This window comes from Myxine glutinosa, chromosome 13, assembly GCF_964187855.1.
Source record: "Myxine glutinosa chromosome 13, kmMyxGlut1.1, whole genome shotgun sequence".
Lineage (NCBI taxonomy): Eukaryota > Metazoa > Chordata > Myxini > Myxiniformes > Myxinidae > Myxine > Myxine glutinosa.
Window position 1 is genome coordinate 58,097,672 of NC_136273.1, and position 19,731 is coordinate 58,117,402.

The following is a 19,731-nucleotide window of genomic DNA, read 5'->3' on the forward strand; positions in this document are numbered from 1 at the left end:
TAAAAATCTTCAAACAGCTATTAATGAAGATTAAGGCAGGGGTGGGAAAAGAAGAGTTCATGATGAATGACAGATTATTTTCTCACTCAAATAATATAATTGTTTATTCTATAGATTTTCTTTTTAATTGCTCAATAATTAATCTATTAAAATAAAAGAACTGCGGCATTTGAAAACAAGGGACATTTTGTTGTAAGAACAAGACATGTTCATCGATGTGTTACGGATCCCGGATTTAGAGGAGTTACTATTCATGTCATTGCTTATTAATGTTTATTCTATTAAAGGTTGTTGTGGTTAAAGGGTTAGAGAGGCTCCGGATAACAGGAGACCGGAAACGGGATAGTGAACCGGAAGAAGAAAAAGACACGAGGTCCGGGAGAAGCGGCGATCTTCTTCTTCCTCGCCCAGCTCCGACGCGAGCGGTGTCGATATTGAGCAGCGTGGGGGACGCTGCGTTTGAAAGCCCGTCTGGCAAAATGAGTTACCTGCGTGGGGTAATTACTGATTACACGTCAAGTTGCCGTGGGTTCGTGCACGGAACCAAGCGTCCGGCACAGTTCGCCTCAACGTCTACAAGGACGCGTACGGGTCGCACCTTGGGCCTCGCGCGCTTTGCGAGCCGCGCGTTGCTTTGCCCGCTTTGCGAGCCGCGCGTTGCTTTGCCCGCTTTACTTTGCAAGGAGGTGTGCGCTGCAGCAGCTGTTCCCGGTACGCGACGTGCACGTTTGGAACATGTCAGCCAGGGGTTCGTTCAACCGCCCGTGTGCGGAGAAGTCGACCTTCACCTTGGTCTGGAGGGGCCCAGAGACATTGTGAGGGACAGTGACCATTGAGGGGTCGTGAGTGGGGAAAGGGGGGAAATTTATGAGATGGCCATCTTAGTAAGATTGTTGATGGATTGTTGATTGCTGATGATGGATGGAGAATATATTATTAAGTAATCTGGATCCTTGGTGTGGGGTTTCTTATTGACTTGAATTATTGTGTCTTTCATATTGATTGCGCTACGAAAGCGTATAAATCAGATATCTTTCTGGCAGGGTCCTCCCACGGTCCGGGGGTCACCAAGACCCGGTAGTTACCGGGAGGACCACGTAACAGAATTGGGGGCTCGTCCAATTGAATTCCGGGATCTAAAATTGTATAACATAATAAAATAATAATTTTTAGTAATTAAAATTTATTAATTATTAATTGGTAAATTTTTGAGAAATTGTGGTAAAGTCTTGGGTGAAGGTTAACAGGTGTTACCAGTAGTCACCATGGCGTTTGTGGCACAGAACTTTGCGGTAACCCCTAGTGAGGCACAGTTCCGAGCGTTACTAAAAACGGACCTCTTGAAATTGGCCAAACATTTTAACTTGGAGGTCCGAACTAATTTGAGGAAGGCAGAGTTGCAGACCACGGTGATACAATCTATGGTGGGATTAGGAACATGGGACGAGTTAGCCTGGCAGTGGCTACCCGAAGAACCAGAAGACGTTGAGATCCGGAAACTGGAGTTGCAATTACGGAGCCAGGAACGGATCAAAGAAGAAGAAAGGAAAGCAGAAAAGGAAAGAGCAGAAGAGGAAAGGAAAGCAGAAGAGAGGAGAGAAGAGAAACAAGCAGAGGAAAGGAGAGTGGAACGAGAACTCCAGGAAAGGTTAGAAAGGATGAAAACAGAGGAAAGGAAAGCAGAAAAGGAAAGAGCAGAAGAAGAAAGGAAAGCAGAAAAGGAAAGAGCAGAAGAGAGGAGAGAAGAGAAACAAGCAGAGGAAAGGAGAGTGGCATGAGAACTCCAGGAAAGGTTAGCAGAAGAAGAAAGGAAAGCAGAAAAGGAAAGAGCAGAAGAAGAAAGGAAAGCAGAAGAGAGGAGAGAAGAGAAACAAGCAGAGGAAAGGAGAGTGGAACGAGAAATCCAGGAAAGGTTAGAAGGGAGAAAAGCAGAGGAGAGGAGAGCTGCCAGGGAACTCGAAGCAGAGGAGAGAAAAGCCGAAAGGGAGTTGAAGGAACGTGATCTGGCGCTTCAGCAAGAAATTAAATTCAAGGAGCTGGATTTAATGAGAGAACGGGGAGAGGTACCACCCTTGCTGACGGGGTCGACACCTAGCCAGAACACCTGGGAGGTGGGCAGACATGTGAGGCTGGTTCCACCCTTCAGTGAAAAGGAAGTCACTCAATTTTTTCCACACTTTGAGAAAGTGGCTCGACAGTTAAACTGGCCGGAGGAGGCCTGGACCATACTAGTGCAAAGTGTGCTGGTGGGTAAAGCTCAAGAGATTTATTCGGCGCTACCAATGGACCAATGTGCAAATTATGAGGTATTGAAGAAGCACATCCTCAAAGCCTATGAGTTGGTTCCTGAAGCTTACCGGCAAAAATTCAGGAATGCCAGGAAGAGGGAGAGTGAGACCCATGTGGAGTTTGCCAGAGTGAAAGAAAACATGTTTGATCGGTGGTGTGAGTCGAAAGGAGTCGGGAACGACTTCGAAGCATTGCGTGACGTGATGCTGGTGGAGGAATTTCAACAGTGTGTCCACGAGGACATCAAAGTGTACCTGCAGGAAAAGAAAGTACCAAAGTTGTGGGACGCAGCCACCATGGCAGATGATTATGCCTTAACACACCGGATAGGGGTCCACACACCTAGCTCCTCGCCTAGACTTCAGAAGGGGAGTTATGGAACACCCGGTGCGGAGAACGACAATACATGGCGGCGGCCTCGAGAGGATTATGGGGACAACGCGGATACCCCAACTGTTCGAAATCAGAGGGCTACGGGCCCAAGACAAACTTATTTCCCGGGGGGCCCGAGGCAGACCACGAGTTTTTCCTCCGGGCCTACTTGCGCCTTTTGCAAAAAACCTGGACACTTGATGTCCAGTTGTTACCTCATGAAAAGGGAAAACCCAGAGCGGAGTCCGACTATTACAACTCCGAATGCGATGGCTAGCGTAAGAAATCGCCCACAGAAGAGTTACCAACCATTTATTTATGAGGGGTTTGTCTCACTCGAGGGAGACTTGACTAACCCAAGACCTGTTAGGGTATTGAGGGACACAGGAGCCCATCAATCCTTAATGCTTGAAGGCATTTTGCCATTGTCAAAGAGTACCGCAACTGGTGATAGTGTTCAGTTACAAGGGATCGGTGGCTGTGTTAGTGCCCCACTTCATGTCATCCATTTGGAATCCGATTTGGTGTCAGGACCGGTCACCGTCGGTTTACAAGCCACGCTTCCTGTAGAGGGGGTATCTGTGATTATCGGGAATGATTTGGCCGGGGGGCAAATTTATGGTAACCCGAGGGTGGGTAAAGAGCCCCGCAGGGGAAATAACACCACCCCAGCTCGGGATGGCTACAAAAGTTCCAAGTTATTTGTAGGGGGACTGAACTTCAACACAGAGGAAGAAGTTCTGACCTCTGTCTTCAACAGATATGGGCCGCTGGTGGAAGTGCGGGTGGTAAAAGACATGGAAACGCAACGGTCAAGAGGGTTCGGCTTTGTCACATTTGCAAGCACAAGAGACGCCAGGGAGGCAGAGAAGAATTGGAATGGTAAGGATTTGGAGGGTCGGACCATAACAGTAGGGAAGGCATTTCGTAGGCGTCGAGAGGTCTACAGAAGAGGACCACTTGGCGGTAGTTTTGGTGTTGGCAGCAGCCGATATTACTATGGAGGCTCCCAGAGTTACGGCATCTCCCGAAAGAATGATTGGCAGAGGACTGGCCGAGAAGGAGACCGCCAGTCAGGGGACTGCTGGGACAAGGGGTCCCACCGTAACTGTTAGGAGTCCGGAGAAGTTGAAGCACTGACGCTGACGAAGAGGTTGAAGCGCTGACGAAGTTGCTGGAGGCATTGTTTTCGGGTTGTCCGTCCGGCTGTCCATGATAGGTTTTCGTTACCGCGTCTATCCATGATAGACTAAAGTCCGTCCATGATATGCTGAAGGGATCTTAGTTAAACTATGTGCAGTTATGTATGATGTGGTAAAGATTAACCGATTAGATTTTGGGGCCACAAGGTCAAAAGCCAAAGGTCAGAGGTCATGTTAGGTAAAAATCCTGTTACCGTGATAACTTGTGAACCAGTGATGTGATTCTGACCAAAGTTGGTACAAGTATGTATTATGATGCAAAGATTAACTGATTTGAGTTTGGAGTCAAGAGGTCAAAGGTCAAAGTCTGAACTAGGTTTATAACCTGAGAACCGTTGAAGTTATCTAAATCAAACTTGGTACATGTATATATAATGATGTAAACATGAACTGATTAGATTTTGGGGCCACAAGGTCAAAAGCCAAAGGTCAGAGGTCATGTTAGGTAAAAATCCTGTTACCGTGATAACTTGTGAACCAGTGATGTGATTCTGACTAAAGTTGGTACAAGTATGTATTATGATGCAAAGATGAATTGATTTGAGTTTGGAGTCAAGAGGTCAAAGGTCAAAGTCTGAAGTAGGTTTATAACCTGAGAACCGTTGAAGTGATTTAAATCAAACTTGGTACATGTATATATAATGATGTAAACATGAACTTAAGAGGTCAAAGGGCAGAGGTCATGTCAGGTTAAAATGTGATAACTTCAGAACAGCTGTGGATATAAATGAAACTCGTTACAAGTATGTATAATGATGTAATAATGTTGGTGGAGGTATATCGTTCGTTTGACGTCGTGATGTCGAAGAGTGTCGGTATACGTTTTTTTTGTTAAGTCAAGTTAGAGTACAAAGCAGATGAGGACAGGCTTTGCATTTTGAGATGCTTTCTTGTTACCCTTTTCGTATTTAGTTTGTATCCTCCTGGTTCATCCACGGGATCCATGATGTCAAGAAATGTATGAATTACATTGTACTGCACCTCGTTTCTTCAAATGCTGACTTATTTCCATAACTGATGTTCACAAATTCAATTTGAGCAGCAACCAGAAAGATGAGTGCACAGGTAAACCTCTTTACGTTGACTTTTACTTCTTTACACAGGAAAAAAAAATGCCGTCGCACGCTTTTTTCTGTGCTGCATGAGGTGCTGCTTCTGGTGTCTGGAGAAGTTCATGAAGTTCATCAACCGCAATGCGTACATCATGGTGGGGCTTGTTTGTTTGTTTGCGCAATACCTTCTGTTGTTCCAGCAGGAGAGGTAGATGCATCGATGCTTAAACAGTTTCTAATCTCTATGTACCTGGAATCAAATCTCGAGACTTGGTGCATTTTATTACAGTTCTTCATTTTAGTGGTTGTGGTGTAAATAATTACAAGAGGTCAATCTAATCAGACATCTACCTCCCCTCTCTCCCCTTACTCTATCCAACCCTCCACCATCTCCTTTCTGAACTCTTCAGATTGCCGTTCATGGGAAGAACTTTTGTAAATCAGCAAAGAAAGCTTTCATTCTCCTGATGAGGAACATTTTGAGGTGAAAGGGACCGTGGGAAATGCAATCGGCACAAAGTGTTTGACCACACTCATTTATTGGCATTCATCGGAATGTAAAGGAGTCTGAAAGATAAACATGAATGTAAAATCCGGGTTTGTAATTCTAGCTGTTGCCTCTGCCAGGGTCGTGATTCTGGACAAGGTCACTGATTTCTTGCTCATGCTGGGAAAGCTGCTGGTCGTAGGAGGAGTTGGTGAGTCTGTGTCCTATTTTAGAGTTTACCAACAGAAAACGAACCTGGTTAGGAATCTGGAACTTGTTGAGGGTGCTGGCGATAACTGGCCTACTCTTCACAAAGGGCACCATGTCATCTTTAACATCCACTAACTAATGCTGGCAGATGGGATGCCCATTTAATGTCCATCCCAGGGAAGGCACACATTGATGCCTCGCCCAGCATGCGAGACACCAGGATGACAGTTTATAGCTAGGTCGAGATTCAAACCCATGCTAGACTGCCCAGAAGTGAGCGCTCACATCTCTAGGCTATTCTGCTCTTACATATTATCATGAAGAAAGAACCACCTTTAGAGGCCATGTTCCCCTGCGAAGCAGGGTTTGGCCTTTTTCTTGCACCGTGGTCCCCTTTTTGAAGGAATGTCTTATGGCCGGATGCCCCTTCCAACCGCCAACCCTGTTAGTCGCCTTTTTGTGACGCACAGGGAATTACCAGTTATCTGGTACTCAATTTGCCGACCTCAGAAGGATGGCAGGCTGAGTCAACCCCCCTTGCATTAATTCAGCGATTGACCGGGATTCAAACCCAGGATCCTAGGATCCGGCACCCTAACCGCTAAGCCGGCACCCTAACCGCGAAGCCGGCACCCTAACCGCGAAGCCGGCACCCTAACCGCTAAGCCGGCACCCTAACCGCTAAGCCGGCACCCTAACCGCTAAGCCGGCACCCTAACCGCTAAGCCGGCACCCTAACCGCTAAGCCGGCACCCTAACCGCTAAGCCGGCACCCTAACCGCTAAGCCGGCACCCTAACCGCTAAGCCGGCACCCTAACCGCTAAGCCGGCACCCTAACCGCTAAGCCGGCACCCTAACCGCTAAGCCGGCAACCTAACCGCTAAGCCGGCACCCTAACCGCTAAGCCGGCACCCTAACCGCTAAGCCGTCACCCTAACCGCTAAGCCGGCACCCTAACCGCTAAGCGGGCACCCTAACCGCTAAGCCGGCACCCTAACCGCTAAGCTGGCACCCTAACCGCTAAGCCGGCACCTGAACCGCTAAGCTGGCACCCTATCCGCTAAGCTGGCACCCTAACCGCTAAGCTGGCACCCTAGCCGCTAAGCTGGCACCCTAGCCGCTAAGCCGGCACCCTAACTGCTAAGCCGGCACCCTAGCCGCTAAGCCGGCACCCTAGCCGCTAAGCCGGCACCCTAGCCGCTAAGCTGGCACCCTAGCCGCTAAGCTGGCACCCTAACCACGAAGCTGGCACCCTAGCCGCTAAGCCGGCACCCTAGCCGCTAAGCCGGCACCCTAACCGCTAAGCCGGCACCCTAACCGCTAAGCCGGCACCCTAACCGCTAAGCCGGCACCCTAGCCGCTAAGCCGGCACCCTAACCGCTAAGCCGGCACCCTAGCCGCTAAGCCGGCACCCTAGCCGCTAAGCCGGCACCCTAACCGCTAAGCCGGCACCCTAACCGCTAAGCCGGCACCCTAACCGCTAAGCCGGCACCTGAACCGTGAAGCTGGCACCCTAGCCGCTAAGCTGGCACCCTAACCACTAAGCCGGCACCCTAACCGCTAAGCCGGCACCCGAACCGCTAAGCCGGCACCTGAACCGCTAAGCCGGCACCCTAACTGCTAAGCCGACACCCTAACCGCTAAGCCGGCACCCTAACCGCTAAGCCGGCACCTGAACCGTGAAGCTGGCACCCTAGCCGCTAAGCTGGCACCCTAACTGCTAAGCTGGCACCCTAACCGCTAAGCCGGCACCTGAACCGCTAAGCCGGCACCCTAACCGCTAAGCTGGCACCCTAACCGCTAAGCCGGCACCTGGACCGCTAAGCCGGCACCCTAACCGCTAAGCCAACAACAGGCTCCATTATCATTAGGAAAGCAATTCATAATTTGACTTGAATACCAACACACAATTGTGTACTGTTTATTGGAGTTATAAAACCTGTATTGTCCCTAACCCTCACTTTTCTTTGTTTGTTTTCCTTTTGTAGGAGTTCTGTCTTTCTTCTTTTTCTCGGGGAGAATAAATATCCCGAACCTGAAAGCACCAACGCTCAATTATTATTGGGTTCCCATTTTTGTAAGTATGATTCCTTTTGAACAGAATGAGTATATATAGTATTAGTTTGTTTCATCACATCAATTTTCACAGTAAAATTAACCTTCCGTTGTACTTCAAGTCACAGGGCGATTTATTGACCGGCGAGAGCGAGTTTGTTGCTTTCCCAATTGTGGGTAAAAGAGACTTTTTGGAAGTTAAACCCGAGATGACGAAACTCCAGGATTCATTGAATCCTGCATATGTTTTCATGGCTGTCTCTTTTCCCCCCGTATTTTTGTATGGCGTACGCGTATTAAAGAGCAATAAAACTTGCAAGTGCAAAAAAAACCTTCTTCTTCCTCTTCTTCTTCTTCTTCTACTTGTTTAATATGACCAATTATTCCCACCTTCTTCTGGTGCCAGGCAGGATGAAATGGTTCTGGCTCAAATCTGTCTATGGGCTGCTGGCAAAGCCTAACGTTCGACTGGCAGGAAGAGTAATTTGTTCAGGGTGCTGAGGATAACTCACCCACTCTTTGCAGAAGAATCCCATTGGATCGTTAACGTCCACCAATGAGACCCAACGTCGTTTCCATTTTTAGACTTGTAGCAAAGAGCCCTTCCTTACTGCCTGGAGGAAGAGGAAGCAGGACTTGGTGTACGTGTTTACTATAGCACGGCTGCAAAACACACAAACAAACATCTTCCCTCTCGGGGATAGTGTGGGAGTAATTGCTTGGGAGATAAAGGGGGCAGGTGAAAGACAGTAAGGTAGGGGATAGATTGGCCTTAGGGATAGGTAAAAGAAACAGGAGCCGGGTATTTTAGTAATGCCCTTTGTAGAGTGCTGTCATGGGAAATCCAGGCTAGGGAAACATCCAGTATAATCTAAAGACGTGAGAGTCTCGTTCACGATGCACAATGAAGTGGACCAGGCCTGGAAAATGAAGGATGTCTTCCAACACGTCGTTGTCGTCACTGTTGTTGATTGTTTGCTCTTTCCGTGTACTTTTATATATTTATAGATTTCTTTGCCATGCCATATATAATTTGCAAACAGTCTGTTTGTGTGTGTTTACAGCAGCGTTCCAAGTCCTGCTTCCTCTTCCTGCTCCTTATAGTAATTAAAAAGCAATGTTTATCATGTAAACGTCACCGTTTGTCGAGTGGTTCATGTCACCGACTTATAAGCTTGTGGATGTGATTTGATCCCAGACAAAACCAAGTTTGAAATATATTTATTCTTGGATGCGAAAAACCATTGCACATGCATGGACATGTCTCCTTTAATAAAAAGACGTTGCATGTCACCTTCTGCACATTGCAGTCACATGATCCCCCACACCATCCCCTTATCCATGGGAGGTGCCTTCACATGAGGCCTGCATTTTGTAGAGAAGGGTGTGGGAAGGGAGGGTAGGGGACATGTATACAAGAACCAGGAACTATAGACTGATTCATCTGATTGAACGTCTGACATGATGACTTCCTGATTTATCACATGGCTTATGGCCTAATTGAACGAGGTGACCATACTCCCTATATTCTTCCTGCAGACGGTGATTGTGGGTGCATACATGATCGCACATGGATTCTTCAGCGTCTACGGGATGTGCATTGACACATTTTTCTTGTGTTTCCGTAAGTGACACGATCAACAATATGCATGAGAAATATGATAAAGGTAACGGGCAGTGAGATGCCGGAGCATTCCTGTTCAACTGTCTGTCGTGCATTCTATATTTTGTGGACACTAAAAAATTGATTCAGTGCGTTTGAGAAGGAAATAGTCAGACAAAGTGAAGTTAACATGTCGCATGTGATGGGGTTGCGATATATTCCAGGACTGGTGTTGTAGTCTTAAAAAGTTTCTCGACTAGTCGTGTAGTTTTATTTATTTATTTATTTTTTGTATACAAGATCGAGGCTCGTGTAAGAGCTAACATTAATCCCCAAAAAAAAAAAAAACGGACACATGAAACATATAATAAGGGGAGGGGGAGACAAGATGGGGAGAGAAGCACACAAGCACAACAGTAGAGAGCAGCGACATCGGGAGATCTGTGGGAGGGAGAGGGCTTGGGGGGAGGAGATGTGGGAGGCCCGAATCTCTGAAAAGAGTAGGCCTCAGTTACCTTTATTTATTAACATACTGCCCTGGATTTTAGAAGATCTCCTTTAGGATAGAAGGATAATTGGGCTGGATAACTTAAAGAATTACTTAACCGCGTTTCTTAACTTAACCACTAAAAAACAGTGATGCTCTTTGAGCAAGAAGAATGAAACAAACTTTTAAACTCACAATGACCAAGTGTTTATCATCCTGCCCGTTCCTCCTCCACTCTCCTCACTCCCCCACCCATCCTGCTCCATCTCCCTGACTCAAAGTGGAGGACCTGGAACGAAATGATGGATCGGTACAAAAGCCTTACCACATGCCCAAGTCGCTGATGAAGATTCTCAACAAAAAGAATCGTGGAGAGAAAAAGAATCGTGGAGAGAAAAAGAAGTAACATCCGATTCTCTGTGATCCACAAATGCTTTGTCTGTTTGTTTGTTTTTTATTGCCACATACTCTTACCGTCTTTGTTTACATTCTTTAATGGCACATACTCAGACCTTGTCGTCTGCCCGAAACGGATTTTAGGTTTTGTTGAGGTTTCAGGAGATAGAGTAGAGAGAGAGAGAGAGAGAGAGAGAGAGAGAGAGAGAGAGAGAGAGAGAGAGAGAGAGAGAGAGGTCTGGGGATTATGGGAAGACAATGACGAATAGAAAAGGGGGATAGTGTGACTGTTAGCCTGGAATATTTGTTGGTATAAAAAAGGGAGTTTGTGGGAGTGTGTGGGTGTGGGTGCATGCTGCATTCTGCATGTACAACATTTTAGATAAAAGACCCCTTATCCCAAAACTCAACTGTGTTATCCTGCTGATGAAGACATCTCGGCTGGGAGATTTTGCAATCGGAGAGGTTACTTCACGTTTCTCCTTTCCAACATGGTGATCAAATGATTATCTCGTGTATGAAAAGACAAGCCCCATGTAGATTTCTCCAATCGGCCACACAGGTTTGAACTGGAAAATTAAATAATCCTGTTGCTATTCCATCTCAACATCCAAATGTGTAAAAAAAAAATTCCATCCAACCGACAGAGGATCGATTGTTGGAATATGGTGGCAGACATAATCCAACAAACAGGAAGTTATCTCTGATGGTAGATATGCTGAGGCTAGCAGGATCCCTCTGTCTCCAGAAATTTTCCCCTTTTTGAGCGATGAGGTCTATTGATTTTCACCATTTTCCAGAAAGGTTATTCTGAACGCCTTGAGGCTGGCACCCATCACCAGATTTGAGGAATGATCATCTTTGGGGCCATAAATCAGCTGCTGTATGGCCTCTAATGGAAAGGTCGGTCATGATTGTTTACAAAATGGCAAATGACGGCCATTGCTTGATCCCTGCAACCAAATGCGAAAGGAAGTACTCGTGCCATTCAGTTAACATTCCTACTTGTACTCAGTAACCAATGAGATTGTAGAAGGAATGTTGGATATGACGTCAATGTGGTGTTTTTGTTGTTGTTTGTGTATGTTGTTGAATACCTGTCCTCAAAGGACAGCTCAGGGTTTTACTTCTGCCTACACGGAGATTGACACAGATTAGATATGATAAATACATCCGGACAGTTTTTGTCTTGTCCTATAAATACATCCCGATAGTTTTTGTCTTGTCCTACACGGAGATTGACACCGATTAGATATGATAAATACATCCCGACAGTTTTTGTCTTGTCCTATAAATACATCCCGATAGTTTTTGTCTTGTCCTACACGGAGATTGACACCGATTAGATATGATAAATACATCCCGACAGTTTTTGTCTTGTCCTATAAATACATCCCGATAGTTTTTGTCTTGTCCTACACGGAGATTGACACAGATTAGATATGATAAATACATCCCGATAGTTTTTGTCTTGTCCTATAAATACATCCCGATAGTTTTTGTCTTGTCCTACACGGAGATTGACACAGATTAGATATGATAAATACATCCCGATAGTTTTTGTCTTGTCCTATAAATACATCCCGATAGTTTCTGTCTTGTCCTACACGGAGATTGACACAGATTAGATATGATAAATACATCCCGATAGTTTTTGTCTTGTCCTACATGGAGATTGACACCGATTAGATATGATAAATACATCCCGATAGTTTTTGTCTTGTCCTACACGGAGATTGACACAGATTAGATATGATAAATACATCCCGATAGTTTTTGTCTTGTCCTACACGGAGATTGACACAGATTAGATATGATAAATACATCCCGATAGTTTTTGTCTTGTCCTACACGGAGATTGACACAGATTAGATATGATAAATACATCCCGACAGTTTTTGTCTTGTCCTATAAATACATCCCGATAGTTTTTGTCTTGTCCTACACGGAGATTGACACAGATTAGATATGATAAATACATCCCGATAGTTTTTGTCTTGTCCTATAAATACATCCCGATAGTTTTTGTCTTGTCCTAGCCGACTTGGAACTTTCTCCGAGCCAGAACCAACCCGAGCTCCAAGCCACCAAAGTTGAAACCAAGGCCCACAGCAGTAAGGTGCAAGCTCGAGGCAGAAACCATTAGTATGATGTCTTCTGAAAAAGCATCGATATGTTTTGTGCAGGTGTTTGCGCGTTCTGGCAATGACGTCATGATCAATGGAATTGCATGTACATTTTCCGTGTTTCACTAACGGGATTCCCAACCTTATTTTCGATTGTTTTTAAATGGGCCCACCATTACTTGGTCGGTATAGCAGCGACAGCTTATACAGGTGTGGTTAGATTTTTAATTTGAGCTTTTTATTAAAAAAAAAGTCCTTGCCTTTTGAAGAGACGAAGAACTTTCATTTGACATTTACCATTTGACAACATTTGACAACATGTGACATTTGACAACATTTACCATTTGACATTTACCATTTGACAACATTTGACAACATGTGACATTTGACAACATTTACCATTTGACATTTACCATTTGACAACATTTGACAACATTTGACATTTGACAACATTTACCATTTGACATTTACCATTTGACAACATTTGACAACATTTGACATTTGACAACATTTACCATTTCCTGCATCAACCCAAACAAAACATGACACTTGACACACTAAAGTGAGCACATCGTTAGATAAATTAATCCAGGTTAATTCCCATGCAGTTCAGAAACTTGTCCAAGAAAAAGAAACTCTTTATAAATAGAGTTATACGATAGTCACCTGGAAAGGTATACGATCCCATCTGGTAATGGATAAGATGCTTTTGTGAGTGTTTTTACGACATTTTCTTTTCAAACCTTTGATAAATTAAACTCAACTGATTATATGCTAACAATTTTGAGAAGGAAAATTAAAATAGCAAAAAGGATCTCATGGAGTTTTATATCGGTTACGATGCAATATCTCTCAGTGATTTCACGATTGTTTTTCTCAATGTTATATACACTCAATGTTATATACACTCAATGTTATATACACTCTGTTCTCCTTAATCAAGTTAGATTTATACCAAGTGAAAACATAAAGCACTTTGAGAAATTCACTGAAGGCAATATTTAATTGGGTAGGATGGAATAGGTTGTACATATGTGGATTAATTAATTATATACAGTAGTATGTACAATGTTTATTCTGAGACGAATAAACAACACTTATTACAAAACTTCTGGAGTAATTGTTTTACTGAAAACTATTTTGTGTTAATAACTAATGAAAACGGCTTTCACTTACTCACCGCAGGCAGGTTGGTGGTCTTTCTGTCTTCTACCGACTCCTCTCCGGCCTTGCTCCCCCAGCTCTCTCTGTGCTCTGTCCCCCAAATACTCCTACAGGTCGCACAAGATCTGCCAGCAACCCTCTTATGGTTAAACTGCCAAAATCAAGACTCTCTGCTCACCTTCACTCTTTCATTCCTCTTTTTTCTCACCTCTGGAACAAACGCCCTCACTCCCTTCAATCCCTCTCCTCCCTCCAGGTCTTTAAAACAGCTGTCCACCACCATCTCTTATCTTGCACCATCCGAAACCTTGATCTTTTCTACCCCCGTTAATTCACCCCAGATTCACTTTTTTTGAAATATCTACTTCTTTCCTGGAAGTTCTAGCAGTATCCATGTGTTTTTTACCTCCCACCCCCCCCCCCCCCCACCCCTTCCCATGCCTCCTCCTCCCACAGATCTCCCGATGTCCCTGCTCTCCATCTTGTTTTCCCGCTCCCTTTATCATATTGTTACAGACGCGGTTAAAGATGTTATATTTGCCGAGCGGAGGCTCCGCGACCGAACAGTTATTCCCCGTTTCTAAAACCCGATTTACCCCAAACTTTGGCCGGATCGCGCCACCGCTATTCAATCGGGAAAACTCTAAAGTGACCGAATGCAAATGAAGAAGAAGAAGAAGTACGGAGGAATAACAGGATTTATTAAGTATTTTCACAAGCCAAAGCAACGAGAGCAGTCGGTTATATACAGAAAATGGAAGGAGCAGACACACAGTGAAATCATTAGCTTACCTATTCAAGCTTAATTAATAAACCCCAGGACAACATTAAAGACAGACGGACGATCACACTTACACGGGGAAATGCAGGCAGGAAGGAATGGCTTGGAGATGGGTGGCTTTTAGAGGCAAGGAAGGTTCAGCGGGTGCTGGGCACGGTCGGGCCAGAAGGCACCGCCGTCAAGAAGCCGAGCTTTGGTCCCAAACTGCGCGGGCGAAGTTCCTTTCTCCGTACTGCCTCGTGCGCTCCTTGCGTTGCCCCGGTCCGTTTCTCCTGCAGCGCGGCACGTCTCACGGCGGCTCGGTCACACCTGCTCGTCTCTAGCACATCTCCTGGACCCAGAACTCATCCCTCCTCTCAGCTCATCTCATTTTGGGAGCATCCTGCAGCGGGTTATATAGGCCCCGCCCTTCACCCTTTTCGAACCTTCCCCAAACGTTCTCTCCCCGCCCTCTCAAGCCAAACCCCTCGTTCTGGGTTGGATGAGCGGGGCCGACTTACTCCTCCCCACTATGACGAGGTGGAGACCCGCCTTTCTTCTTCGGCGTTACCTCGTGCGTAATGGAGTCAACTGCTGCAAAGTGGACGGCAGATGAAAATGCAGCAAAGTGCAAACCTGGCACTTGGAAGCTGCCATGGGGCGTCGGAGGGCCTACTCTTATTTAATTCGGTGCAATGAAGAGTCAAACTAGTGGGAAACACATCCTTAGCCTACACAGAGAATAAGGGACTAACTATTTAAAAGGATATATCGTGTCCTGTGTGTAGGTTTATGGAATTAACTAAGAGGACGAGCTGCGACCATTCTTTACTTTACGAGGGTGTTACACACAACAAAACCATACTTTTCACATTCGTTACACTTTCTCAAAATTGTTACACTTCTCAATTCCGTTACACTTCTCAAATCCGTTACAATATGTTTTATGTGTCAGTTTGTCTTTTCGTGATTCATGTTAGCTCTTACACGAGCCTCGATCTTGTATACAAAAAAAATAAATGTTGTGCCAGGGTGCTTCATCAATGTGTGTGCCGTACCTCGGATGGACCTTAAACTCGGTCTGCTAACATTAGTTGGTGGACGTTAAAGAACCCATGTACTTCACGAAGAGTAGGTGGTCAAATCACTGGTCAAATAACAAATTCCTGCCGTAACCTTAGATGAACGTCAGGCCTGGCCAGACGGTTCGTGAAAGACTTGAGCCAAACTTCCCCCCAGCCAACCCCACAAGAATGTGGGAATAATTGTGACCGTCAAGAATAAGATGTTGGCTGACAAAGGTGATGTTCGCTGACTTCCGAGCAGATAAAAGATGTCCTTGGGGCAAATGATAGGGTGAAAATACATCAGTGAAGCACCAACTAATAATGCCTAGTGCAATTATAAAAACCATGTGCCCACGATCTTATAAATGTGAATTCATGTGCCCACGAATTATAAAAACCATGTGCCTTATCACGTTTAATATCTGAAATCACTCATAGGACAGATTGTGAAGACAGTGGGGGGATGAGAAAGCAAGGGATAAAAGCCTGACTCCACACAATGCCTGTGTGAGGTCATTGCTGAAGGTTTGCTCGGGGGAGCTAAGAATGGCGGAGCTCTCTGCGGGCAAAGATGGATCTGGCAGCATCGCGTCTGCGTCCCGTGTCCTCTACGTACACGCAAGCTTTGCCCGGTGCCATTCTCTCTGGGGCTGGCTTTACAGGACGTCCTTCTCCACTCCCCCAAACCAATTACTCAATCCGTATTGCCGAATTCTCTGCGCCAAACTGCCGAGCTCTCTGCTCTCTGCATAACTGTCCAACTGCTCTGCCCCTCCGTTATTATTCACTCAACAATCACGTGCTCATTGGTCTTCCCCACAGACTATTTATGCCGTGACATGCCCACCCTATGACAGCAGCTAATGCATGGACAGAAGCTGCCATTAGCTGTCCGACCAAGCGGTCACAAGACATATCCAGGGTCGTCTGGGGAGGAGATCCGCTTGGCTTGCGGAGCTGTGTTGATTGATTAATTATAAAGAAGAAACACATACGGTACACTTACACTAAACAAATGCTAATCATATAACTAGGCTATATTACGCCCATTACTCCTATCATGTTCCTGCAAATACACACACGCACACACACGGTGCTTTTTGGCATTTAAGATGATGATGTAAGCTTGTCAGTTCAAGTCTTGGAAGGAGCCCCCTTCAGAATGATGAATATCAACAAATCAGAAATGCAACCATGGATCGATTTCTTCCCCAAAGGGTGGGCTGCCAATAAATAAATAAAAAATCTAAGATATATGTGTGTGTGTGTGTGTGTGTGTGTGTGTGTATATATATATATATTGTTGTGGATATGAGAATTGTGTTTTTTTATTGTTGTAAAATATCACCCTCCTTCCTCCATTTGGTGTATAAAGGTCAAAGGTCGTGCCCGTAGTTATTCCATATACAATCACGTAGCAAATCATAGATTTCCTCCTTGTTCAGTAGTTATCTCCTTATTATGTGTATTAGATTAAGGCTTTGTCTTCCATTAATTAACACTCCATTGCACCGAATTCAAATAAGGTAGATTCCCTTCACAATCCCCTTTTGTCATCGATTGCCAACTGCATTGGGCGGTTTTCTGCATTCCGCTGCTGCTTTAGGGTTGTGGTTTTCGCCGCAAAACTCCATTGCGCACGAGGCTGTTTCGGAGCGGAAGGTGGGAGGAGTCAGCCCAGCGCCAGGAACAAGGCGTGGCCTTGCCAACGCCTCCTCTGGGGGCGGGATCGGTGGGCCCTCGCGGCCAATCAGGGCCGAGGCGAGCTCGCCGATGGGCGTGTGCTGGAGGCCGGCGGCTTGATCGCCCGAGGTGCAATAAAAGCGCGCGCGGAAGCCTTTGAGGGTCGGAGAGAGAGATGCGGCAGATGAGTCCAGAGGAAGGAAGTGACAGAGCCCCACGAGCAGCACCAGGCAGCGTTGACTCCACCAGGCAGCTTTGACTCCACCAGGCAGCGTTGGCTCCACCAGGCAGCTTCGACCCGTTACCCCGCGGGAACCAGGATCGGTGGCATCGGTGACCGTCGAGGTCCAGCCCGACGTCCCGTGCAGGATCAAGCCCGAACCATCTGCCCCAGTTGAACCTTCCTCTCTCCTTCCAGTCCTTCGTTCCTGCCTCCATTCCCCATTCGTGTAAGTGTGCTCGTAATCTGTCTTTTGTCTTGTCCTTGGGTTTCTAAGTAAGACTGTAATAGGTAAGCTAATTTGCACTGTGTCCTCTTCTTCTTCTGTATTTTATTTTATTATCCTTCCTTCTTCCTTGGTTTCTTTAATTGTGTAAATAGTAGTAATAAATAATATTCGTATTTCCAACCTTTTGTCTTCTTCTTCTTCACATCCGTCGTCTTTGTCTTTTCCCCATTGAAAACCTGTGGCACGATTTGGCCAACGTTCAAGGATCGGGTCTAGTTTCTGTTAATAGTTCGTGCCACGGTTGCTAAAACCGCTCGGCAATTAACATCTGTCCGCGGTACGAACGGGGCTGTGCACCTGCCTTTCCGGAGGTAGCTGGGCAGCGTCAGGGACCACGTCGGTCAGTTATAGAAGAGGGGATTAATCCCCCCCTCTAAGGGGAACAGAGGCCGACGTTGGGTTCCGTAACAATATATATATTCTATATTATTATGTTCTGTATATTGTTATGTCTGGCAGGGTAGTGATATGTAGAGCAGCTAGATCTGAATAGGTAACATGCTTCGAGATATCGTGATAGCTAGAACCCACTATGTACCTTTAAGTTAGTATGTGTAGGCGTTTGTCGGGTTAAGATGTATACTTGTGAATCTACCAGGAGGTTCGAGTGATAAGTAGAGTTAGGGATTAAAGAGTAGCGCCCATGTATGTCTCACCTGGTCAGCCAAGCCTTTGTCCTTTTTGGCACTGCACACCACTTAGACACGTAGGTAGGACCTTTAGTACAACACTAAATAACGCCCTCTCCTGACATGACTTAGGAAGGAAACCAGGCCAGGACACCGCCGCATGGCCGCCGCCATTTGCACCTCCGACGGGCCCAACCAGATCGAGTGCCACGTGCTATGACCACACCACAGGCCTGTGATTCAGTGGAGGCCACTGGTTGGCAGCGCGCCAAAGCTGACGTCACCGCCGCGGAGTGATACGAGGGGCGGCAGGACTTTTGGGGAGTGAGCAGTTGCGCGGCAGTTGGTTCAGGCAGTTGTGCGGCAGTTGGTTCAGGCCGTTGCATGGCAGTTGGTTCAGTGAGTTGCGTCTGGCAGTGAGTCTTGAGACGCAGTGGGGTGAGTGAGTTGGCAAGCAGAAGAATTGGCCAGCAGTGGAGTTTGGACAGGGAGAGAATTGTGAGAGTTGCTTCGTTGGCTTGAACTTGGCTCGAAGCGGCACTTGGCGTGCAGTGGACTCGTGCTCTCATCCCCCCTTTGCCGTCCTTCGTCATTCTGTGTTCATGCTCGAGTTGAGGGTCGACCTTACGTGGAGCTCGCTGGCCTGCATTGGACGCGTGGTGCCTGGTGCACGGACCTCGTGGGCGGCGAGAGGATCGGAGCATGGAACGGGGCCTACCTCGTGTGCAAACGATCGGAGCTTGGAGCGAGGCCTGGTGGCGGCCGAGCGGGGCTGTGTTACACGCAAGACTACAGACAGATAAGACTGCACACTACATTACCTTTCCCAATTACACGACAAACGTGTTCTTTTTATTAATTCATATTCCCTCGTCTCGTTTCTGAAATCTGTCGTGTGGGGACGTCCTGATTAGGATATTTGTTACCGACGCGTGCTTTTTCCTGTCCTTGCCTTTTTCCTTTAATAAACCCTTGTATTATTTGCATCCCCTGTTAAGCCTGTGCCCGCTTGAGTTAATCCCCTTACAGGACCGGAGCGACGTCGGTGCGCTGAAGGTAAGCTTCTGCCGCAGCCTCCATTTTCCTTCTTCCTCCCGCGCGGCCATAGTAAAATCCGTGTTTGGGTTGTGCCTCCGAATAAGACCGTTTAGGCCTTCCGCAACTCTAATGTTAACCGGAGTTGCGCGACAATATTGTTGCGAATATGGAATTTGGCCTCCATATCCGCTTGTAAATATTCCCCTATTTTCTCCGATACTCCCCAACTCTCCCTTACCCCATTCCCTAGTCCCATTGTCTGTAAACAACACCCATTAGAGCCGATCTTCCCCTTCATCCCCCCATTAAATGTCGTGCCCAGGTCCCCCGCACCACACGTAGACAATTATAGGACATCTTGCTAGTTATTCTTAATCTATGTCAGTTAAGGACTTGTTTCCATTAATTATGACTCTTCGTTGCACCAGAATGTGATTATATGGCACCTGTTAGGAAGTTTAGGACCTCCCCATACCTCTCCGCATCTCTTCCCCATGAAGAAGCGCCAACTACAACAACAACAACAAAAGAGGGGGGCGGCGCGGTGACGGCATGGGGAGTGGGCGTCCTCCTTCCGGCTCGGTTAGCCACCATTGACCAC

General features: G+C 46.3%; 1 protein-coding gene across 2 annotated transcripts in view; it reads left to right on the plus strand.

The window, feature by feature from the left end:
- LOC137417471 (choline transporter-like protein 4) overlaps positions 1 to 13,388 on the plus strand; it is an 80,437-nt gene extending 67,049 nt beyond the window's left edge. The window contains exons 16-22 of one of the 2 annotated variants that reach the window (XR_013621223.1): positions 4,967 to 5,070; positions 5,326 to 5,399; positions 5,543 to 5,613; positions 7,602 to 7,690; positions 9,208 to 9,292; positions 10,040 to 12,571; positions 12,630 to 13,388. Coding sequence is in view for 1 of the 2 variants with exons in the window: in XM_078767540.1 (XP_078623666.1) it covers positions 4,967 to 5,070; positions 5,326 to 5,399; positions 5,543 to 5,613; positions 7,602 to 7,690; positions 9,208 to 9,292; positions 10,040 to 10,164 (548 nt within the window). In the remaining variant the exon portion in view is untranslated. Of the gene's footprint in view, positions 1 to 4,966; positions 5,071 to 5,325; positions 5,400 to 5,542; positions 5,614 to 7,601; positions 7,691 to 9,207; positions 9,293 to 10,039 lie in introns of both variants that reach the window. The other variant, XM_078767540.1, reaches the window with a different exon arrangement.
- Positions 13,389 to 19,731: the final 6,343 nt, after the last annotated feature.